The 25,539-nt window shown below is 43.6% G+C and overlaps 1 protein-coding gene across 1 annotated transcript; it reads left to right on the top strand.

Annotated features, from left to right (window-relative positions):
* Positions 1-1,738: 1,738 nt before the first annotated feature.
* Positions 1,739-21,914, top strand: card11 (caspase recruitment domain family member 11). Its single transcript, XM_022757011.1, has 25 exons — positions 1,739-1,957; positions 8,274-8,474; positions 8,556-8,693; positions 9,035-9,211; positions 10,246-10,394; positions 10,993-11,172; positions 11,388-11,534; positions 11,938-12,063; positions 12,160-12,354; positions 12,470-12,625; positions 13,358-13,427; positions 13,516-13,706; positions 13,804-13,910; positions 14,033-14,073; positions 14,198-14,318; positions 14,450-14,651; positions 15,052-15,178; positions 15,276-15,519; positions 16,501-16,585; positions 17,270-17,365; positions 17,581-17,674; positions 18,828-19,010; positions 19,505-19,626; positions 20,862-20,977; positions 21,516-21,914. Exons 2-25 carry the CDS (start codon positions 8,285-8,287, stop codon positions 21,718-21,720), a joined length of 3,462 nt encoding a protein of 1,153 aa, XP_022612732.1. The 5' UTR covers positions 1,739-1,957; positions 8,274-8,284; the 3' UTR covers positions 21,721-21,914.
* The last annotated feature ends 3,625 nt before the right edge of the window (positions 21,915-25,539 follow it).

The following is a 25,539-nucleotide window of genomic DNA, read 5'->3' as shown; positions in this document are numbered from 1 at the left end:
ATACAGCGGCCACAGGGACATATCTTTAGTGGCTGCAGTACCGCAAGTGGAGCCTTTCATATGGTCTGAGTGACTGAGCGCACCGTGTAACCAGGTGACACCCTTTTTGGCAGTCCTTTCTCTTTAAATGCGATAAGCACTGCAGAAGTATTTCTTTCATTTTGGGGATTTCCCATTTGAGTCACATTTACAATGTGCCCCCCCCCCCCCTCGTCTGATATCTCCACTGACACATCATGAACCCTTCTACTTGGTGTGAACCTGCTGCTCCTTTTCCTAGGAAACGCTTAAGTTTCAGAGCTTTAGCCTGATGATCAGATGATTTTCAGATGATCCTTCTGGCCTTCCTTCGTTGGCTTCTGATGTCGCTTTCTTGGGAAACGTATCCGCTCCCATCTCTCTCTCTCTCTACTGTCTTCGTTTCATTCTCCCTGGTCACCAACTCCCTCTCCTCTACCAGTCATGACTCCACCTGAGGGCGTGGACCAGCCCTGATGTTACTTCATGCCATGTCACGTCCAACCAAACCCCACCAACGTCAACCGTTCGCCGACAGCGACAGTCGGCGAGTCCCGACCTCAGTGGATCTGCGATCTCTTGTGTTGTGACGACTCTTTTAATTCTGCTTTCACTACACTCAAACCAAACCGTGTACACATGAAACTTTACCCTTAATTGAATCTTTATTAAGGACACAGCTCATCGTAGATGATTTTACAGCTACAGTTACTTCACTTGATGCAAAGCTACTAGCTACTAGCTGCTAGCTGCTAGCTACACCTGAAGGCCTTCAAACCCTCTGCACATTCTGACCTGTGGTTTAAAAGCAGAGTTATAATCAGTCACATTAATAACAACCACGTCTCATTTAGATCATTATTGTGCATGTTGGTTCACTGTCAAAGTCCAGACAAAAAATTTGGAGAAAAGACAAAAAAACAGGAGGAAGAATAATAAAGTACAGGTTACTACAGGTTTCTGAGGCACTGATGGAACAAAGTGAAACTTATGCATTCAACAATCACTTTTTATTTCAATTGTGAAATACAGTTCAGGAGAAATGTGAAAGAAAAAAGAAATAAAAGGAATTATTAATATGTTATTGCTCAGTCTCTTGGCTGTTTACTCCAGACTTCTCCCATGACTTCACCTCACAGATAAAGCTCTTACCATGGGATTTGTAATCCAGTGCGTAAAAACGCAGCGCTATCAGGAGCAGAAATGTCATTGAAAAATGAAAAGTGAAACGTGCTCATTGCCCTCTCAGTATCATTGGTGGAGGATGTGTTCAGATCCTCTTCAAGCAGCAAGACTGCAGTTTAAAAATAGTTCTCTCAGGTCAATGTGAGCTACAGACTGGCAGCGCTTTGCCTGGTTTATCGACATCATGCTGTTGAACAATGATTGTGAATTACAGTCTATAAAGCACTTCCTGTTCACCCAATATAAACTTATAATAATAATAAGTGTCTATAAGAGTGTATGATCATTAATAATATCTTCATAGGTCGCAGACAGACTCGTCCTCACCTCACTGCAGTGAACTTGTTATTTCCATCTGTGCTCACACCGCCCACCTCCGCTCTCTCTCTCTGTCTGTCTCTCTCTCTCTCTCTGTGTCTCTCTCTCTCTGTCTCTGTCTCTCTCTCTCTCTCTGTCTGTCTCTCTCTCTCTCTCTGTCTCTCTCTCTCTGTGTCTCTCTCTCTCTGTCTCTCTCTCTCTGTGTCTCTGGCGGTGTGCGGGGCCACAGCTCCCATGCGCTCCTCAGCCTGTTTCAAGGTTCTCTTTCTCTTGGACACATGGAGACAACCTGAGCCTCCGGGATCTGGACTGAAACAACCGTGATTTTTTAAAAAAAGAAAAAAAAAAAGAGAAGAAAAGAGAATAAAAGAGAAGAGAAGAACAAACTACCACGCCTAAATCAAGTCTGATTTCCCTCCCGGACTATTCATCTCAGGTAGGCAAAAAAGAAAATTAAATAAAAATAACTCTGATCACGTTCCTGTTGTGCAAACGTAGAAAGTGTTGATCCAGTGAGAAGTAATAAGACCACTGGTCGGTGGAGTGGCCGTGCAGGTTTGTGAACTTGCGCCGGGTTTGAGTGGAAAAAGCGAGAAGTCACACGGACCGTGTCACCTCTCTCTCAGACCGTCGCCACAGCCGCGCTGCGTCTCGTCTGCAGCGGCGTCACGACGGAGGAGAGGAGCGCAATTCCACCGCAAGTCATTGACACTCTCATGAGTAGTGAATCACTCTGATGATTAATCACAAGGTGTGAGAGAAACCAGTTTGTCTCTCTCCCTCTCTCTCTCTTGTTTGTGATTGTTGTTGTTTGCTGTTCGTGTCCGTCATCAGATCCTGTGGTTTGCGCACTCGCCGTCTTTTGGCTCTTGGCTCATTCGTGAAAAGGTCATTTATCTGACATTATCAAAAAAGAAATGTCTGGGATTCCTGCAGCAGGTGCAGACTAGAGAGCGGACAAAGGGATCCAGTGAGAGGGAGGCTCGGGTCAGGTGCACTGAGATGTCACTGCATCCTGCTGATTTACCACGAGCCCAACTTTTAAAATGCCATTTCACTGAAGCTGCTTTAAAGTAACTGTTCAGTAACGTGCTCCTTTACAATGATGCACACACACACACACACACACTCACACACACACTGCACGTAACAACTAATGTGCATTAACTTTTAACCCCTCTGTCCGTCTGCGGCCAGTTTTATTTACAGTAACATAACTTTATATATCATGTAGAGACACGCTGAGGAAATCAGTGGAAAGTGCTGATGTGGGACTTTCATACACTTCTGCACAGAGTCTGAATTGAGTGAAAAAAGGCACAAAAATGAGTTGAAATAATACAGATGGACTATTATAGTTTCATTTCTGACATATTTCTGCTGCTGGTGTGAACAAATAGTGACTAAAGATATGAAGGTTTTCACAGGTGCCTGTGTTATATTTCATGTCTCTGGTTCCTGGCAGTTTATAATTAGTCAGACTTAGAGTTTGTGCTGAGAAAAGGACACGGTGCATCTGAGCTATAGGGGTGATGTGTTAAAATGTGAGACAGAAATTAATTACTAAAAAAAATCATCAAAATGGACTCCAGAGGGTTGAAGTATTATTAACCCGAGAGCTCTCCACGAGAAGACGTACTTCAGTCTCACTCAGAGGCCGATACAACTTTTGAAAACTGTCATAACTGGAAAGGAAAACTCATCGAAATGACAAATCTTTCTTCTGCAGAAGTGAAATATTAGATGGTTCACTGCACCTGACTCTGCCCTTTCAAAAAAAAAATCATGCAAATTGTGCTGCAGCGGACAGAGGACACAGACAGAGCCCAGATATCACATTCCTATAGGCTTCAGCTATTCTGCTGCACAATGGAGTCTTTATGAAGGTTCGCACACCTGGACCAATCATATCTGTCCATCAGCCCCGCTGGCCAGCCAATCCCGGCACAGCACACTCACGGTGAGCCCGAACACCACCTTTATAGGACCGTTGAGCCTCATGTTGTGCACACTCAAAGTCGTAAAGTCGTAGAGATCCTTAGAGACAGACAGAAAGCATCATCGCCTCTGTGCTGCTGGAACATGTTATAAACTGCATGTGCTGCACAATGGAAAGTAAAACACTCTCTACCGGTTCAATGACTAAGCTGCTGTGTTTGACGTTGGATTGACTGTAATCTGCGTGAGTCAGGGCTGAGTGGCACACGACTGCCGGTAGATTAGATTTCCACTGTGATGTCCCTGACGTGAATTGTTTGTTTGTGTGTGTGTGTGTGTGCAGTATCCAGCTGTGGTCGGCTGAGAGTAAAGTTAATCTGGGTCACACTGTGTGAGGCAAGCGCATACATATTTCACATTGTGGTTTGTGCACATTTCAGAGGAAATTAGGAGGAATTCACTGATACGTGTGGCTCCAGTGACTCCACGCTGATCATTTGGGCTTTTAAACATCACAGCGATGTGAACAGAGAGGCCACAAACAAACTATGTCGCACCTACACACTCTGCCTCTTTGCTTTAAATGACCAGATCAACATCTAGATCAAAAGTCGCATAGATCAGCTGCTGGAGATTAGACCAGCATCATGGAAAATAAGTGGAAATCGGTTTGTGTTTCCACTTAAACAATTCATCATTCATCACTCATCACTCACAAAGCTGAGTGAAAAGAGAATAAAAAACAAACCTAATCAATATTTCCTCTCCACTTCCGATATCACCACAAAACACTGAACCGACAAAGTATGAGTCGACTTGTTTTCAAAGAGTCTCAGTTATTGGAGCAGCAAAAGAAATAAAACTATCAAGTTTATAAAATATGAAATAAGAAATGATAATAATATAAATAACAGCATTGACCATCAGTTATCTGCAGCATCATATCATCTGTTTGTTCACTGCTGTCATCTGATGAGGTGATCACTGCACGTCTCTGTGAAATGATCTGTGTCACCAAAATGTGACTCTTAACATAAATGAATCTTTTTGCTAAACGGTGAAAACATCAGGACGATGGAGATGATAAATAAAAAAAATATCTCTCTGTTTTCTACTTGTTTGTTGTTGTGGTCTCGAATAGCAGCTTTCGATTTGCACAGTGTTGCAAGATGTGGATTAGTGCACTATTTTCCTGAGGGTTAATCTCTGTTGTTATTTGTTGTCATTCATGAAACTTTCTGATGAACAGGTTTGACTCAGACTCGAGTGTATTTCCAAATCTAAAACATTTGTGGGATTTCGTCAATATTTTCTAATTTACTGATGTAGAGAAACTAGGAAACAAGAATTAATAAAACACCCACTTGGTCCAAATAACATCAGAGGACAGTAACGATTGAGCTGCAGAGTCCGTAACTGACTATTTGTGTGTGTCATTCTGTGGACATTTCAAGACCTTACAGTAAAAACATTTGCATTTTAAAATGCAAATGTTGAGTCTATTTTAGATCCAGAGTAGACACGGCTGTTATTAGTCAGGCGCACACATTATATGTGAAAACAAAACGCAGAAAACTGTATTTCCTTTGTTGACAAAGTGATGTTCTGCATTCATATTGAACCCACTGTATGATTTGTCGCTGCGTGTAGTAAAATAACAGTTATCAGCTGTAGTATGTCCGGTACAGGAGACATAAATCTCCAGCGAGACAGCAGTAAAAGGTTGAAGTCGTCAGTGGGTGTGAGACAATAATGGAAACAAATGTTGTTGCTGCTCAGTGCATCCGAGTCCTGCAAGACGCTACGTCGTCATGTCAGCGTGTCTGCCTCTCTGAGGTCTGCTGATGCTGAAAAAAAAAAAAAAGGGAAAATGCAGGGTTTAGTTTGAGGACACACACACACACACACACACACTGCTCTAAAAACGACAATCAACTCCCCTGACCACATTACTATAAACAAAAGCAGCTGACTGAGAAGACTAAAAGAGAAGAGAGGAAGAGAGCTACTACACACATCTGGTTTGAAAAGGAGGAAGCAAGGATGAGTTTTCTCGGTAATGAACTCCAAAATAAGAGAAGAGAGAAGAGGAAACATGAATGTGGTTACTGTAGAAGTCTATGTGCGTGTATGTGTGTGTATGTGCGCTGCGTAACTTCTGCATGAGTGCATGGGTGTGTGTTAGTCTGAGTGCTTGTGGTTTCATCATCTGCTGAGTGTAGCAGCACATACACACTCCAGATACAAATAATAGCTTCAAGTGTTCAGAGAGTGTGATATTTATTTGACGAGTAGCTCATCATTGATTTAGTTCACGAACCGTCTGAGCCTCAGAGGAGCGGAATGAGTCGTTTACTGACTGACTGAAAGTGTGGTAAAACAGACCGCTCAGTTTAACTCGTACCTGTCTGTTTGTGTGTTTATCTGCAGCATGAAACACACAAGCTGAATTTTTTTTTTTTTTTTTTTTTTTTTACATGCATGATGCAGACGACAGTTGTATGCAAAAGTGTGAGTGATTGTGTGTGTTTACATGACTAATGACATCAGATAGCCCTGATTTGCCTAGTCACAAAGCAGGATTATAGGATAACACCTACTAGCCAGGCAGCATGCAAATGCTAGAGGCGCATGGACAGCATGTATGTGTGTGTGTGTGTGTGTGTGTTTGAAAGAGACTGAAATGATGGAGAGAGGAAACCAAGTGGGAGTAAGAGGAAGATAAAGAGAGTAGAAATATGTCTCTGGAAAAGTAAAAAGAGGCAGGAGAGGCCGGTGGAAAGACGTCAGTTGATTGAAGTTTGTGCGTTTGGGAGGGAAACAGATGAAGTGGAGAGTGTGTGGGACCCAGACGAACACAGCCTCACTCTGCTTTAGTTACACTCCCTGAAGACTCGCACATTAGCTGTAAAGCTAAAGTTAGCCACCTTGTGCTAACAGAGATGATACTCTGCAAGTTCATCTGAAGCATGCAGAAGGTGGAAGTCAACATCCCTCGTAACCTCGCAACGCTCTGCACGGGCCGCCAGTCCAAAGAAATGATAATTACATCATCAGTGTGTGACTCACTTTTATGGATTTACCCTTACAGATAATCAGTGATATCATTTCCTGCTTTTTGTTTTTTTACTTCTTCTTTTTTGTTTTTTTTACCCTAAATGCTAACACCAGCATGCTAACATGCTCATAATGCCAATGCTAACAGCCTGTTTGGCAGGTTTAGTGTTTACACCTTGTTCACCACTAAAGCTAGACTGACAGTAAACAGGCCGGTCTTGGTATTGACATCTACGTCACAAGGGTGTAGGTTTGCATATGGAACATGTCTCCTGTCAATATTTGAATGAACTGTATTTGGAGTGAAGTCATGTTCCCTCCAAGAGGCTATGTCTCCATGACGACTGATTTATGCCAGCATGTCACCAGGAAAAATGTCCACTGATGTTATTTAACCATGTTAGCTAGCATTAACTAGCAAGCTAACTGTGGCTTCTGTCTTCTGAAGGCTAGCAGTCAGGTGGCTAGCAGGTGTAAATATAAAATGGCGGCTGTATCAAAGTATGAGTTGGATTTCTGTTTGAGAAAATGTCACAGTTGATGAATTATTTTGGAGTAAGCAGAGCAGCTGATGATGAAACAGATGCATCTTCAGGGTTTTAGGTTTTAAAAACGATAGTGTGATTAAATATATGCAATTATGGATTAATTGTAAACTACAAACTTATATTTAACGTAACCACAGTTCACCTTTTTCTGATGTTAATCTTTATGTTTATAAACCATTTAGTTGGTATTAAAAAGTCAACCTCTCTGTTGTTGCCTCCCTACGTTGAGACCAAACCTTCGCCCTTGCTGTGTCGCCTGAACTAAATTGCAGTATAAAAATAAAAACAGCTGACGAGACATAAACATTTTTCTTCCACCAGATCTGGATTATTATCTGGATCTGCACCAAACTCGTAGATCTAAACAACATTAATGTGCGAAAGGAATAATCTCTTTGCCCCCATTTAACTGGACCAGCACCAGTAAATAACTGCCCCTCCCTTCACACAGTCTGGTGCAATGTGCTTGTTGCGCAATCCTCCTGACAATCAAGCAAAACACACACGGGTGAAAACTGGCCACAAAACTGAATGTCATAAATTTTGAACATATTTGGCCGAAAACCAAACAAGTGTTGGACAAGTTCAGACATAAGCTGCAGCCCTCGTCTGCTCTGGATCGTTAAACAGGAATCAACAGCTCGCTTCCTCCTCAGGTTCGGGTTCAATTTCTATTCAACAGGTGTCGAGACATTTCACTCAAAATTCACACGGAGATGATAAACGTGTGTAGGATCCGTCGCCTGGGCAACATGGATGGTTGCTGATATGGCTTGACAATAGAACCACGTGCTGTTAATGATCTGTTATAAATAATTACTGTGGCATGAATGAAAGCTTATAAAGATACTTCACTGTGTGCGTGTGATTACTTGAGGCTGGTTTGTCTCGAGGCAGAAACATCTTCAGGGTCTTTTTGTGGGTTCGGTATTTCTCCTTTATTATTGCGCACAACTAAACACGTTTCCCAGGACGACACGGCGGCAGCGTGTGGTTCCTCAGATCCCACAATCAAATCTTTGTTCCTACTTCCTGACGCAGGAGAATCCCCTCAGATGTCATCAACCCCAAATAATGTCATGCAGCCCTGTTTTTCCGTTTTGAGTCAAGGGGTGACGTAATAGTGAAAGAGGGACGTCACAGTTCCTTTTGCAGTGATTCAGTTGAAGATGCAAAATGACTGAAAATACTAATACTCACACTTTTCAGGAGAGCGAGAGATGGAGAACGGGACGTCCGATGATGTGGAGGCGCTGTGGGAGAAGGTGGAGAGCAAACGCTACGACCTGTGTCGCATCATCTCGCCGTCGAAGCTGACGCCTTACCTCCGCCAGTGCAAAGTCCTGGACGAACAGGACGAGGATGAGATCCTCAACTCCATGCTGCTGGTCGCCAAAGCAAACCGCACAAGTAGGCAGAAAGATTGTGATTGTGTGTGTGTGTGTGTGTGTCTGTTGTTTTCTTCAAGTGTGTTCATCGCTCCTCCATCAGGTCGTCTGCTGGACATCCTCCACACTAAAGGGGAGCGGGGTTATGTGGCGTTTCTGGAGAGTCTGGAGTTTTACTACCCCGACCTGTACAAGCTGGTGACGGGGAAGGATCCAACACGACGCTTCTCCACCATCGTAGGTGAGACACACACCTGCGGACGCGGGACACTTTTGCATATCTTATATATTTGACAGGCACGTTGCATTACAGCTCCACCGATGTGGGTTTAAATGGACAAATTACTCTATTATAGAGTCTTATCACTGCAGACACACCTGCCCTCAGCTATCAAACAGCTGGATGGAAAATAAAACTAATTTAATTACCAGTTATGTGACAGGTTTTCTTTCTTTAGCTCATTGATTTTGTTCAGCTGGTTCAGGTAAGAAGCTGAAATTCATCCAAATGAAGTGACAGTGAAAGACTGGTGCGTTTTATAGAATACATGCTGTCTGTTCCCCCCCCACCCCTCTCTGCAGTGGAGGAAGGCCACGAGGGCCTGACGCAGTTCCTGATGAACGAGGTGGTGAAGCTGCAGCAGCAGTCCAAAGTCAAGACCCTGCAGCACGTGGAGCTCAGCAGGAAGAATTGCACGCTGGAGGACGAGCAGAAGAAGCTACGGCTGGCCAATCAGGAGCTGCAGGCCATCCAGCAGAGTAAAAACACACGTTAAAAGATATTTTTGTGATCATGACATGACCTGAAACCGCCACCCCCCCACCCCGGTGCACCACAGTTGAGTTTTATTAAGGCTCTTGTTGCCAATCACAGCGTTTCCCGAACCCTACATGAAACTAGGACAGTGAGGTGTTTGTCATCGCGTCCTCTGTCCCACTCAGCAGCTGGTTCACCCGACGCTTTCATGTTTAAACTAATGCTAAAAATAACTTTCATAACACTGATGCTTCTCTGACTGACTTCTTCGCTGTACACTTAAATGAGGAAGATGCAGTGCAGTTGCCATGGCGACTTTGTAAATTTCCTGATCTGAGTGAATTCGCTAAATCTTATCACCCCCGAAAAATACCCGCTGCTTCTGACGTTTTCAGTTTAATATCTGTAAACATATTACGGTTCAGCTTCTTTTTCTATATCCATCAAACGTACAGAAGATCATTTATAATAAGAATTAATAAAGAATAGCTGATGTGCAGCCGCTTAATAAACGGATGCACTGAAGCGAAATCAAAACTCTTTAGTTAAATTATCCTTCTGAATTTTGTCTCCAGTTTTTTTTGTACATAATTTGTATTATACTGTTAGAAATTCATATTTTCAAAGTGGCCGTGAGAAGCTTTGAAGAACGATTTGTCTTAATTTAGCTGCACTGTATCTACAAATGCTTCAAATGACGTAGAAAAAAAACTTTGATGAAAAGGTCTTTAAAGTTCATGTAAAACCCGTAGAGTGAAATTAGGTGTTCGAAAACAGAACTAGAAAAGCACAGTGAAGTTCAAAAGTTCAAGAGATCCGGTGTCCTGATGCTGCACAACAACATAACACTTAAAAACACAGAGACAGCACGCGCCTGTCGTGTTAAATAGTTTGCACATCAGACTTTGTTACATTTGGGATTAAAAAAAAAAAAAGTAAAAAGTGAGCATAATATTTTATACATTTTGCAGTGATGAGTGAAACTGTGTGTGCGACACTGAGCGTGAACACTGACCGACTGTGGCCGGTTCCGCAGGATACAACAAGCTGAAGGAAGAGAGAAACACCTACAGTGACGAGCTGCAGAGAGTCAAGGACGAAAACTACAAACTGGCCATGAGGTACGCGGCGCTGAGCGAGGAGAAGAACATGGCGGTGATGAGGAGCCGAGACCTGCAGTTAGAGGTGCGAGAACGTCACCACACTTTTACTCCTCTACAATTAAAAAGATAAATATTCTACTTTTGACTTCTTATGTGAAAGACTCTTACTTTGAAGCAGAGCTTTTAGTCAGAGGAATGAATCTTCTTTTATTTTGAAAGTGTGAGAAAAACCACTGACAGTCGGCTCCTCCACTGTCGGCCATGTTTGAACCTGTCAGTGTCCTAACGATGGCCACGAGATAAAGATGAGGAAGAAGATTCTTCAAGTTCATGTTTAACATGTTTAAATTAAATAAAGATTCCTTTAGTTTGAAATGTTTTCTGTGTTTAACACGAACAAAGTTCATCTCTACCTGCAGAAATCTGCCGTCCCACTTTAGAGAGCGTGTCCAGGTGTTACATGTCTGTTTATGTCCAGATGAACAGTTTGTAGTTGGCGTCGTGTTGTTGGTTAAATTGATCAGAAGTATCTGTACTGTGACTCAGGTAATGCAGCTGTGAACTTCCACCTCTGATGAATCATAATAAAACAATGACAACAAGCTCTGAGGAGATTTTGAGAGCATCAGGCTTCAGGCGGCGTATCTACGTCAGATCATTTGTTCTCTTTGTGTGCACAGATCGACCAGCTGAAGCACCGGCTGAACAAGGTGGAGGAGGAGTGCAAGATGGAGAGGAGGCAGAGTCTCAAGCTGAAGAACGACATCGAGAACCGGCCGAAGAGAGAGCAGATCTTTGAGCTGGAGCGAGAGAACGAGATGCTCAAGATCAAGCTACAGGATCTACAGTCCATCATACAGGTAAGGACACACACACACACACACACACACACACACACACCTGCAATAATAGATTTCTTGGCTTCTTCTTTCAGAAACTATAAATAAATTTGAAGTCGTGTTTCTGGCTCTTAAGATAAGACGTTGGTTAAATGTCCCACTAGCAGGTTGTACAAGGTTCATATCCAACAATGTGTGTGTGTGTGTGTGTGTGTGTGTGTGTTTTTTATATCCAGCCCGGCCCCCTACCCGCATCAGACAAGGCCATCCTTGATATTTTGGAGCATGACAGACAGGAAGCGCTAGAAGACAGACAGGATCTGGTCAACCGCCTCTACAACCTACATGAAGAAGTCAGACAGGCAGAGGAACTACGAGATAAGGTAACACACACACACACACACACACACACACACACACACACACACAGCCTACATACTCATAAAGGAGGTAACATAAGTGGAAGTTAGACGAGTTGACGAAAGCGGTTGCTTGTTTGAATGCACGGTGACGAATGTGAAGCGGAGTCGGACCGGGAGGAAAAACAGGTTTGGAAAAAACACACCAAAGAAACATAAAGCCTCGAGCTGAGAGCTGAAAGCCCGAGAGACCGTCTGTGTCAAACACACCCTGAGCTGAAACCCCCATCTCAAGCCTCTCTGCCCTCTCCGTCTCTCTTTGTTCCTCTTCCCCCTTTCGGCCTTTCTATGCCGAATAATCTCTAAATAACTCCACTGGTGTTGTGTGTGTGTGTGTGTGTGTGTGTGTGTGTGTGTGCGTGTGTAGTATCTAGAGGAGAAGGAGGATCTGGAACTGAAGTGCTCTACGCTGCAGAAAGACTGTGAGATGTATCACAACCGCATGGACACCATCACCATCCAGCTGGAAGAGGTGGAGAAGGAGAGGGACCAGGTGAAAACACGTGTACACACACACACACACACACACACACACACACACACACACGCGGAGTTGTAGTTGCTCACGCCCGTTCCTCCGCTGCTGCAGGCGTTTCGAGCCAGAGACGAGGCCCAGCACCAGTTCTCCCAGTGTCTGATTGACAAGGACAAATATCGCAAACAGATCAGAGAGCTGGAGGAGAAGAGCGACGAGCTCCAGATCGAGATCGTACGCAAAGAGGCCAGGCTGGTCACGCTGGAGTCTCGTCTGCGGCGGGTGTCCAAGGACATCGTTCTGGACCAGGTGAGACGCAGCAGAGTGGAAACCAGTGGAAACGTGTCACTGCATGTCTGTTCTTAAAAAGAAAAGTTACGGTGTTTATTAAATTTTTCTGTTTTCTGTTTTTTTTTTTGTGCAGACTCTGCCGAGGGACCTGCCGCCGACCATCATCTCTCAGGGGGAGGAGTTTAAACCTGCCCACGGCCAATCAGAATGGTCCAGCGATGAGTCGCCGGAGGAGAAGTTCTTACCGGAGGAGCCTCGCCTCAAACGCAGACCTAACCTTAAAGCAGGGGTCAGCCCCCGTCCGCTCCCCCACACTTCCTTATTCACTCACTCACTCACTGCACAGGGATAGCCAATCACAGACGAGGATTCACCCGAACATCTGCCGTGTTGTTAATTCTTTGTTTTTAAATCCTTATTTGCTTCATATTTTCAGTATCAATTTACATCTGTAATGAACAGTCTAATAAGATCAAATCAAATGCACATAATCGGTTAAAAAAATGATCATTTGGCCCAAATGCTGAAAAACTGAAGCCAAGTTTTCAAATGACTGACGTGGATGAACTGAAACGGGTTTAACAAAGTCTTCAGTTCATAAAAAATAGAGCAATATACGAGTGAAATAGAAGAAAAATGTTTAATAAATGTCTAAAATGAGATTTTGTAACATCACTGAGTCGAAGCGTTGTCTGTCACTCTGGTTTAACCAGATTTTAGAGTTCTGGTTCGAGGCATTCACGCTCCGGCTTTGAGTCACGTACAATCTCACACGAATAAGAAAGGGAAAGTGGAGAGTCGACAGATTTTAACAACATATAAACCACATTTCTACGCTGTGTTACCGCAAAGATATTAATAGAAACATCCATCGAGATTTCGAGTAGGAATAAATATGACGGGTTTTACAGTCACTGGCCTCATGTAGAGAAAGTCTACGGAGTCCAACGGTTATTTAAGATTTATTTGTCAAAAGAATAAACAAATAAAAGTAAAAGTTTTTTTATGTTTTGTCTTTTAGATCAGAGTTAAGTCTCCAATCTGTGTGCCCAAAGACAGTCACGTGAACTCAGAGGTCGCTCCGCCTGCAGGTAACACTCACGTCATATATTTCATTCACACCTTCACAGCGGCGCCTTCCTTTGTCCACGTTTATCCACGTTTGTCTCCGACTTTCAGTCAACGGAGGAGATTTCCTGGAGATCCAGATGTCAAACCAACGTTTCAACTGCAACTCCCTCCCTCCCTCCCCCAGCTTCCCCATGTCCCCCACATATCCTCCCAGCTCGGCTCCCCCGCTCTCCTCCTCCTGCCCCTTTCCCTCACAGCTTCCTTTCTCGGCGATGGAGCTGGGCGACAGGCCCAACATGGTGAGGTCCAGAGTTTTACCTGAGACTGGAGTGTTGTGTCGCTCTCTGCTAAGTGTTGGGTAGAAATGCTTAAATGTCGGCCTCTGCTTTGCTCCAGCTGCGTTACCGTAACGACAGCATCCTGTCCACGCTCCCTGAGCCACCTGAGACGGGATCGCTGTATCGCAGAGAGAAGGAGAAGGAACACGACTTCCACCCTCGCAGGTAGTCCCATCCCTTTCTCACGTCAGCCAATCACAGAGGTCGCGTGGACGGAGATGGTTCTATGTCAAACATATTCTTCTTATGAATAACTTAAAAATAGTCTGATGTTTTGTCTCTTTTAGTCTCTTGGACTTTGACAGTGACAACATGGAAATGGAGTTTGGTAAAGTTCACTTTTACACATCCCAAAATCACACGAATGATGTTTTTGATCTGGACGTCTGTATTTATCTTCTGTTTGCTCTTTCCTGCCTATTTGTCTGTCTGTCTGTCTTTTCTTTCCCCAGGCGACGAAGAGCGCGGTCCTCCTTCGGTCCACTCGTCTTCCTCCTCCCATCCGTCTGAAGGAATGGACAGCTACGACCTGGAGCAGGTCAACAGCATCTTCAGGAAACTCTCCTTGGAGAGGTGAAGCACAGACACTCATGCGCTCACATACACGAGAATCTCTGCAAGTCACACATACTCATCTCCCACATCGGTGTGTGTGTCTGTGTGTGTGTGTGTGTGTGTGTTTGTGTGTGTGTGTGTGTGTGCAGGCCGTTCCGTCCGTCTCTGTCCTCCTTCTCGAGGATCAGCTCGTCCCTGAAGCCGGTGCAGGAGCTGTCGTTGCTAGGCGACAACCTTTTAAGTGACATCACTCTGGTCGGCGGCAACGACAGCGGGATTTTCATCTCGGCTGTCCAGGCGGGTTCCATCGCCGAGAAGGTCGGGCTGCGAGAAGGTCACCACCTCCTGTTGGTATGGAAACGTCACATGCAAACGTTCAGTCGAGTTCACAGTAAATACGTAGAACTAGTGAGAAGCTAAAACGTACATGGACGATTTCAGAAGAAGAAGACTTTATATTTTTACCTTTATTTGATCACGTGTCACATGTGTTGTAACATGTCGCAAATAATAGTAATCCCATATGTTTTACATGGGACTTCACACGCTACACCACGAAAATGTTCCAAAACCACGTTTCCCATGTGCCAGCAAATATTTATTTTAATAGATCCAGACACGTTTGTTTTGTTTGCTCTCATGTATAATAAGCATCTTCTGTAAGTGTAGGACTAATGTGCAAAATTAATTATAATACACCAAAAACATGACTGCGTTAACCATCTGTCTTGTGCTGTGATTGGCTGACCAGCTTGAGGGTTGCATACGTGGGGAGAGCCAAAGCGTTTCATTGGATACCAGCACTCAGGAAGAAGCCCATTGGACGCTGCAGCACTGCACTGGACCGGTCCAGCTGCACTACCGAGCCAACTACGACTGTAAGCTCCGTTTCTATGGGACTAATATGTACATGTATCTGTTTGTGTAATATTCACATTCTATAAATTACTATAAACTCAACCGCGTGTTTCTCAGCTTACCGGCGTCTTCAGAGGGATCTAGCAGAAGGCACACTGGCTTCTGGAGACTCCTTCTACATACGGGTCAACCTCAACATCTCTGGCCAATCGGACAACTGCTCCTTGAGCGTGCGCTGTGATGAGGTGGTGCACGTCCTGAACACCAGGCACCAGGGCCGCTGCGAGTGGCTGTGCACCCGTGTCGACCCCTTCAGCGGCTCCGACCAGGGCGAGCGCGGCACCATCCCCAGCAACTCACGGTACACAGCAGTTCCTTTAAAACAAATAAAAGCACCGACTTTTAAACATACAGGTAAAACTTAAGTTTTGCTATTGCTACATAGCTAACGTTAGCATGAACAGCTGTTTACTTACTAGTCTAGGGTGAAACGTTGCGAGTTCAGCATCAAACTTCATTCCTTTACTCGCCAACAGCTGTCTGCAGAGGTGGAAAGCAAAGCTAATGTTAACTCCTCTCTAACATGTGTTTTCTGCTACTGAAGTTAGCATGCTAACCGGCTAGCCTCGGTCTGTCTCCTCACTTTCTGATAGCGACTCACTGTAGCTTCCAATCTGCCCTGAAGACGTAGCGATGCTCAGACGGCATATTATAACCTCTGGTCAATCAATCGATCAATCAATCAAACTTTATTTGTGTAGCACTTCTCGTACAGGTTATTGCAGGTCAAAGACAGAAAACTGACATTGAGATACAATGAAATAAATTCAAAAAGCTACAACAAAATAGATATAAAATAGAATAAAATACATTTCACGATGTATAAACTGGTCAATAAGTGAATAAAATAAAGTGACTAATGACTGAAAACCATATTAAATTAAAAGCCAGGCTGTAAAGCATCGTGTCACGCAGACACAGTGATGGCCCAGGTTCCCTCCAAGAAACAACGTTCAGCGGCAGAGAGAACTTACAAATGCTGGAGGTGACTGACTACCATGCATCTGTTCTGCTTTAGTGCTTCATGATCCTGCACATGATGCAAAGGTGATGAACAGCTGAGCAACAGTTGAGCAACCATGCAAAGTTTAGCAGCTTTAAAGGGTCTGCATCTGCTTTCAGGACGTAAAGTTTGTGGACAACAAGAAGCACAGGAAGAAGCTGTTCTGGGAGGACAGACCCTTAAATGATAATACATGTGATGTGTTTTACAAACTGATGAGGACGTGATTATGTGTGTGTGTGTGTGTGTAAATGTGTGTGTAAATGTGTGTGTTTGTAGAGCCCAGCAGCTGCTCCTGGTAAAGATTCAGAAGTTGGTTTGTCGAGGGGGGAAAGAGGAAAATGAAAGCCACCGCAACAGTAGGGTAAAGAAACATTTGGAACTATTTTCTCTTCATCACACACACACACATATATTTGAATCTGCGTCACTAATACACCGCCGTGTTCCTATTTAACTAGAGCAAAATGCTAAAGGTAACTCCTCTGGGGCATGTGGTACGTATGGTAGCTGGGGAGTGTGTGCAGGATGTGAGGTGGGTGAGGGAACATGTTCTTGCGGCTGTGTTAACAAGACCTTCTCATTATCAGGACATCTGGATGGAAGCTTTTAGACAGGGGGGAGAAGGTGTGAACCTCAGGCTCTCTTTCACATCTCTCAAATGTGGTGCATTGCACTTTGTGACTGTTTGCAGAAGTAACGTACATGCCACAACAGACCACTATACAGCAAAGGAGGAATGATTTTGGAAGCAGATAAGGACTGCAGTACATGAGTAATTATTCTGCACAAGGTTAAAACAGTGAAAGGTCATTCAAGCTGAGATGTGTTCAGAGGTATCCACAGGGCAATGTAAGCACCGCTGGTGGTCTAACACATGAGAGATGTTGCATGAAGTCTGGGTTTAGCTGGTGATGTTGCCACAAAATCATTTCGTCATCGGATTCTTCATTTTACACAATATTTATTGCACATGCGATTTCTCTGCAGTTATTACCGTTCAACTGTTTCCAGCTTTGTTCACAATCCTGTCTCTGTGTCTGTGCAGAGCAATTTACTGCCAGACGAGGCCGGCCCGTTGCCTGACCCTAAAGCCAGCCCACGCTTGTCCAGAGCCAGCATCTTCCTCACTCAGATCATACAGGTAATGAAACAAACAAGCCAAAACCTCCAGTTGTTCAGCGTCTCTGCGGAAACCCGTGCTACAGCCTGCAGCCTCAGACGTCCTGTAACATGAATACAGCCTCATTCGTTGTAAATACTGAGGCTTATATAACTTGAATGCTTGTCTGCAGAATGTGTGTCATTGAACAAAGCCGTAGATCTAAGGTGCTTCTCTGCGTCTGTTTTGATGTGTAGTTTGTCAGCAGAGTGGATATCAAGTACAAGCGAATGAACAGCAGTGAGCGCGTGAGAATCATCAACTCAGGCAGCACGACACTATCCAGACAAGGTGGGTACAAGGGGATGCAGGGTAGTTATGAAACCCATTTGCAACCACAAGAAACAACCAGAAAAAAAAAAAAAAAAGAAGAAGCTATAGTTCATTTTTTAATAAAAAATATTCATATACAGTATTTGCTGCTTAAGATTCACAGCTGAAACATTTTAAATAGTTGAAATGTGGAAACGAAAAGTTCCATCAGTTGTATTTAAAATAGGAATCGACGCACAAATAGTGAAAGAAGTTGAATTAGCACCTGAAATATAGCTGCTGATTTTCAGTTGAAGTGTAAGCGCTGGGTGAAGCTGAAATATCAGTTGAAATATCAGTTGAAACTGTTGAGATTTCGGTTAATGTGAAAGCTCTGCCAGTGGTTTAATTATAAGATGTGAAAGTGGCTAAACTGTCAGTGGAAGAATATATTAGCAGATCAATCAAGTGCCATTTAAAATGTAAGACTGCTCCCAACATAAAAGTACTAAAAAAAAGATGAAGATGTTAAAGTTTGAATGAAGTTTCTAGAGAAAGTATATGGACGTTAGAAGCTCCAAAGAAAATGTCCAGAAGAAGAAAAATATTAACAAATAAATAAATATGAGAAAAAACCAGCACTGCATTTTTATTTTGTTTGTTTCATTATATTGTATGAGGTCGTCCATAATAAATACTGCAGAGAAGGAGCGTTACTCTTTAACAGATAAAGATAGAAACTTCAAATCACCTCTAGAGCAACTCAAACAAATTAGTAGAAACTTTTTCCTTCTTTACATAGTTTACAGCTTTTATCTGTAAAATAAAGAAAAATTCAAGGTCTGTTTTTTTGTTTTATGGGCTGTTAACCTCAATTACACTGTAATGAAGTCTTTTATTTAGTGACATTTATAATTAGCTGAGGTTATGCTGATATGTGCAGCACTTTTTTACAATTTTAGTAGGAAAACCTCAAAAGGTACAAAAAAAAAAATGAAGAAGTTTAATGGAGGGTTGGACAAACTTTAACATGTAAACGAGTTAGCACGAACAAAAGCCAGGTTAGCTGAAGCTTCTAATTCCTCGATCCGGGGATTTAAATGGGATGACGTGGTTAATAGCCCACCTCTTTAAACCGCCATGTCTCTCCGTCCGTGTGTGTCTCACCGTGTGTGTGGTGGCTGTAAAACAGATGCTGCTGACCCGGACAACGAGCTGAGCAGGGCTTTGAACCTGATTCCCTACAGTCCCGTCACCCCCCAGAAGACCCAGAGGAGAAGACCGGTCCTTTTCACTCCCACTGCTCTGGCCAAAACCATTATCCAGAAAATACTTAACATGGGGGGGGCCATGGAATTTAACATCTGCAAACCAGGTCAGTGTGTGTCAGCGCATCTTCAGTGTGTTCACCTATTGTAAGTAAGAAGATAAAAGAAGTCAGGCCAGGTATTGTACTGCACTGTGGTGTAAATGTTGAAGTGTAACCAGAGAGACAGCGGGGGCAGGATGGAAGATGGCCAAGCTGATAATGAGGCTGATGATGACGATGACACAGAGGAGTTTAGATTCCCGGTACGTGATAAGAGTCAGTACCGTCAAGCCCACAGAAAATCAACGCTCCAGTCTCATGACAAACCGAATGTTCCCTGGACGGGGGGGGGGGGAACATCTGGCAAACCAAGAGACTGTGTGGTGTCTTTATTATGTGGAGATTCCCCAGGGAAATAACCTCAAAGGGTTTCTGTTCCTCTTGTGCTAAATGTGCTGTGGTGATCATTAACATATGAACACCATTTTTAAAGCCAAAAATTTCTCAACAATTTTCAGAATTTACATAATTTTCCCTCTTTATTCTCCTCTGCTGTGTAGACACCCTGTCCAAAGAGGAGTTTCATCTCAAACAGAACGTGGAGCCCTTCATTCACTACAAAGAGAAACACGCCACGTTCGAATGCATCACCCGAGAAAACATCGAGGCCGTCGCTGTCAAGGTAGGCCGTTATATGTGCGTCTTCGCATGCATTTACCTGTTTATTTGTTTGTTTCTTTAAAAAAAAAATGCCCGTGACAGTTAGATGCCTTTGCATTCAAAAGAACAGTTTCAAATACCACTCTCATGTCTCTACAGGAAATACAGTATATAGCTGATGAACAGCAGCTGGCTAGCGTAGCGTCACATAAAGACAGGAAACACAGTTAAACTGGGTATTTGTAAGTTTTCTCTGCCGCAGAATGTGGTTTCTTGCCGAGGAGAAGGTGGTGGTGACTGCCGCTTGACAACAGCTTCAGCCATTGTTGCGTTTACAAGTCAAGAGGATATAATACTTCCTCTGAGCAACGCTAAGTCTTCAGGGCAGATTGGAGGCTACAGTGAGTCGCTATCGGAAAGTGACGCGACGGACTGGGGCTAGCTGGTTAGCGTGCTAAATTCAGTAAAAGAAAAGACATGATAGAGTTAACATCAGCGTTGTTTTCCACCTCTGGAGACTTGTAGGTAAACAACTGTTAATGCTAACGCTGGCTATGTAGCAATAGCAAAACTTACCAATAGCACCTTTAAAACTGTTAGCCTATGGGGCGTCATGTGGCGTAGTGGTCTAAGCAGGCGCCCCTTGTGTAGAGGCTACAGTCCTCGCTGCAGTTCGCCCTGGCTCGAGTCCCGCATCGGACGGCCCTTTATTGCATGTCATTCCCCCTCTCTCTGCCTCCCCATTTCCTGTCTCTCTCTACTATCCTGTCCAATAAAGGCACAAAAAAGCCCCAAAAAATATACAAAAAAAAAACAAAAAACTGTTAGCCTAGCTTGGTCTAAAGGAAGGTTTCAATTAGCGAGCTGGTAGGTGGATTTTGTTACTGTTGCACAGAAGTAGGCTAGCTGTTTCCCTCTGTTTCCAGGCTTTATGCTAAGATAAGCTAACTGGCTGCTGGCTCTAGCTTTATATCTACAATATAGACATGAGAGTAGCATCAATGTTCTCATCTAACTCACATTGATAAAGTAAATAAGCGTGTTTTGCATGTCGACCTTATTCAAAGGATGTAAAAAGTATCACCATGTGCTTTTAAATCTTATCATCAGGGAAATGCCCTCTGAAAAAGAAATACTTTTTTAGTGTGATACAGTACCTCATCTATGTACTCAATCATGTGCTGTATGCACGTGCCCGCAAGCGTACAGTGTATATCTATATTTGTCTGAAAAGCTCATTTTTCCACCCGTCACCAGGGCAAACACTGCCTGCTGGAGGCTGAGCTGAGCTGCGTCAAAGACCTACTACGGCGAGAAATCTACCCGATCATCATCCATGTCAAGATTTGTGAGAAGAATGTCAAGAAGTTACGGTAAGTCTGTGAACCTCACAGACTCTCACATGTTTACCCAGCACCTCTTACCCACAGCTGCAAACCACACTTCTTTTTCCAAACACAAACACGTCAATCCTTTCATGAGATTTTGACTCCAGGCAGGACTGAGACTGAGCCCGCTGTTTGACTCTCTTAAACTGTTTCAGAGCATTTCTATATGAGGTTTACTGAACAATGAAATCCAGCAGTTCGTAGACAATGGGTCTGAATCTTAAGCAGTAGCACAACAGCAGCTTTTTTCTGTGAGAATAAAACATGTTTGCTGTCTGTATTTCAGTCTGGTCTGTTGATGATAATGCCAGTGGAGACTCATTCTTTCTGGTGGATTGTTTCTTTAAATAGACAATCTGTATGTAAACCAAGTAATGTCAGTGTTATCTTTCTGAGAATTACAACAAAGCATATAGACCACTGTTGCAGAGTCTCTACAGGATCTCAACACAGATACTGGGCTCCAAATTTTACCACACTCACCACCACTGTGCTGCTTCCTTCCTGTTTCCTGTCCACACAGGAAGTTGCCTCTGCGTGTGGAGGCGGAGGAGGAGTTTGTGAGGTTGTGTCGGGCCAAAGAGAAGGAGCTGGAGGGCATTCCCTGCCTCTACGCCAGCCTGGAGCCCGAGTCCTGGGCAGGGACGGAGGACCTCATCAAGGTCATCAAAGACCGGATACTAGAGGAGCAGAAGAAGACGGTCTGGGTGGAGCAGGACCTCCTGTAGACAAACACACACAGACACACACAACAGAACATGAACACGTGTAGCTGAGCACCATAAAACACAAAACAATCCTTGTACATCATATGCTGTTATGCATACACCGTATATTTATACTCAGACTCAGCAATGGACACTCAAATTGTTTTAGGCTTAAAATAAATGCATTATATATTTTGTAAATGTGTGCCTTTCCTTTAGAGAAATAAACAGATTGAAAATATAAAAATGGTCTTTATTTTTTAAAAGCCCTTTCAAAGCTGCACTTTCACTTTAAGTCATTAACCTGGGCTACACTGATCTCTAGTGGCTACGGTGAGGTTTTTACACTATAAAAGCACAAGTCAAATCACAGCATATTATATATTTATATGATTTATTTACTTTTATAGGTCTTGTTTTTTGGAAAGTTGTTCTGAGTGTCTCATAAAAATGTTACGGAAACTGAGAGAGAAATGTAAAAAAAAAAAATGAATGAAGTATTATTTTACATTTCTACTATAATTTATACTTGTTACTAAATAAGATTTATCCACCTCTTTATTATGCAAACTTGTCTTGTGACAGTGAAGTTCACCTGTACCTTCATTCACAACTGTATTCTATTTCTAATTTGTCAGTTACAGTTGATTGTAAATTACACACATTTAATTCATCCATTCATTACATTCTTTTGTACACGTATCCAGTGGTGTTAATTGTTGAAATTAATGTAGTTTTAATGTGAAATAGAGTTTTTTATGAAGCTTTGTTGATGGTTTTTATGGAGCGTGTCTGGTATGAATTTTAACAGTAGCAGAAGCTCAGTATAGAAATCACAAAACATTGATTAATTACAAATTCAGGAAAAACTTCAAAGACTTTCTATGTTGTGAATGAATTTTATGTTTGCGTGAAATGATAATACACAATATACTGAATCACAAGCTATGAGACACATGCATGTACCTGGGATGAAGTGGTTAAGGTGGAAACCTGAAGGCTGACCCCGCCCTTTGTCAGTCTACCAGTCTCTGTGTACAGCTGCACCTGGTGAGTCCTGAATGCAGCTGAGGCGGCTCCTCTGTGTCTCCATATTTCCTGGATGCAGAGGGAATCCAGGAAACAGACGTCCAGAGTGACGTGGAGATCCTGGACGAGGAGGGCCGTCTCCTCTGCCCAATGTGTCCTCCTCCAACAGTGGAGCCTCCACTCCTCCCAGGAGATCCTCTGGATCACCTTGGCAACAGTCAGGCCGAGCATCCTGTGCTTCCCCTCCAGTGAGGACCGCTATGCCTCAATGTGACAACAGGAACCTACCGGGGTCCACCTCCAAGATGCGGCGTAATCAATCCAGCCGCCATCCTGGAAAGCCAACACACCAACATTGGTAACCCAGGCAACTGTTTCAGAAGCAGCACCAGCAGCTTCTTTGTCACCTGGAGGGAGAGAGAGAGACAGAGAAAGGTTTCAAATGTTAATATTTGTGTGTGATTTTAGTACACACACAGCAGTGGTGGGAAAGCAGCAGTAAGAACATAAACTCTGCCTGAATTACACCTCATCCGTGAGAAACTCCCTGGTGGGAAGCACCTGTTGGGAAAGAAAACTTCTGTACTGGCTCAGGTCCTGATAAAGACAGAGGGATGCTGAAATCTCCTGAGAAATGTAAAGACCTAGCGCACTTTCAATCATGGCTGATCTCCTAACAGTAATGTAAAGTGGTTACAACACGGTGAACCGATCGACGTGTTTTCACTCGGTCTACTGGGTCCATACAATCTCAAGTTACAGTCATCAGTTACAAAATGAGCCTAGAGTTACTGACGTCACTAGCTGTACAACAGCCGAGAGCAACAGACACAGTCCTACTAACCGCTAAAACGTCTGTCGCCAACGTCAATATCACCACCTGAAATGTTTGTCGGTACGGCTAAAGAGCTAACATTGAAGCTACTCACCAGGCTAACAGGAAAGTTGCGAGCTCGGCATCAAACCGCATCTCTTTCCTCTCAGGAGCTGTCTCCAGCAGTGGAAAGCCACATCGAGATTTACTCGTGTTGCTTCTTTTCTTTGCCGTTGAACGTGGTTTCTTGTCGGGAGCGGTCCTTCGGGATGCAGATGAATATCTTCTTTTAGGAGGTTCAGTCATTCCTGTGTTTCTGTGATGCTAACCTCAAGCGCTGCCGGAAGTTGTTCTTCTTCGTGGGACTGAGGGCAGACTTGACGCGCCGCTAACTCACACAGCGTCTAGCGTCACAAAGTGGTATCACAACACAGGACAGGTCGGGGCTGGCTGGTGCGCATGCGCATTTCAGCAGATAACTCTGAAATACAACAGATGGAGGTCTTGATCATGACATCGTCACTGTGGTTGCTTCACACACTGTTGATAGTGTCAATTCATTTTTTTGAAAATTTTAAACTAAAGTTCTGGCCACATCTTATATTGCAGCTTTACAGCACAACCACTAAAGCTGACATTTAAAAGTGAAGCTACATGTTCTTTGCCCACATTGCAAACTAACTTACAATTTTGACACTTAAGATAAAACAAAGACATTGAGCTTAACCTGACTGATATTGACATATTTAATGCATACAAAACATTTTTATTTGCTTTTACAGTGTATAAATCTATGCTTGGAATATAAAATCCAATAATGCTTTCCCTTATACTTACATTCAATTTGTGACGTACAAACGTTTGTATTTGCCCATTTTGCATTCAGGCCAGTAGATGTTGCACTGTTCACATGAGGATCAAGATATAAACCCTTTGTGGAACCACTTTGCTGAGAAAGTAAAACCTCAGACGCTGTGGGACTCACATCCAGTACCAGGCAGTTGATTTCTGCAAGCAAAGAAGATACAACAGCCCGGGAAGTATTTTACAGTATTTCACTTACTGACCACGGACTGCTCACAGAGCCAGGTGTCAGTTCATTGCTGCCATGTTGGTTTCTGGGGTCAGTATATGAGGTCATGGGGGTGTCTTACCAGTCACCGCATGCTGGCAGTCTTTATGTTACGACCCAGCTGGGGGAAAAGGGAAGCAACATAAAACCAGGTGTTATTGGTAAATCAAATTTACTGATTTAATTTATTGCGTAACCAGAAGGGTAAATAAGTAAACAAAAATACAAACTAGAGGATAACTGCAGTAGGGGAACAGGAACCAACAAAGAGCCTAACTATGCGATTTTAACCAACCCAAAAACACTACAAGCAGCACCCCTGTTCCTAATGTGTCCAACAGTCTTTCTCTAAGGGTGTGATGCTCAATCAGAATTTTAAACCTTGCCCAGTCCCCAACAATCAACCCCAGCATCTCAAACCAAATCACAAATTACACACAAATGTTCACAAAGGCGGTAGAGGCGAGCTGCCTATCATGTCAGCCGCCACTAATGATGTGCGGGCCAGACTCTTAAACTCTCTTCCTCTGATGCTCAAACGGCAACAGCTGTGGTGGGCTGACAGGGTCATTGCTGCACCAATAGGAAAGGCCGGCCGTGGAGTTGGAGGCTCCTCCTCTCGGCTCCGACAGGGACAGGTAATCCATCAGTTAGTGTTAAAATGCCCGAGCTTTGTGCAGCAACCGGCTGTAATAACAAGAACAACTGTAGAGAGACTCTTTGCTCTGCACGGCCGCCTACACCTGCTACCTGACCGCAGCAGGCTCCTGGATACGCCCTACGAAGTCGCTGCTAACGCAGTTAGCATTCATAATTCGAGGTAAACTTATATCTTAGTGTTAAAATAATCTTAGTAGCTAATTGCATACATGTCCAGGCGGGCGGCTAGTCACGTATGCGGGGAGAAATTCTTGTATCGTAGCTG

Source organism: Seriola dumerili, unplaced genomic scaffold (assembly GCF_002260705.1).
Source record: "Seriola dumerili isolate Sdu_G_001 unplaced genomic scaffold, Sdu_1.0 BDQW01000262.1, whole genome shotgun sequence".
Classification (NCBI taxonomy): domain Eukaryota; kingdom Metazoa; phylum Chordata; class Actinopteri; order Carangiformes; family Carangidae; genus Seriola; species Seriola dumerili.
The sequence above is the reverse complement of the archived record's forward strand: the minus strand, read 5'-3'. Positions and strand labels throughout refer to the sequence as shown.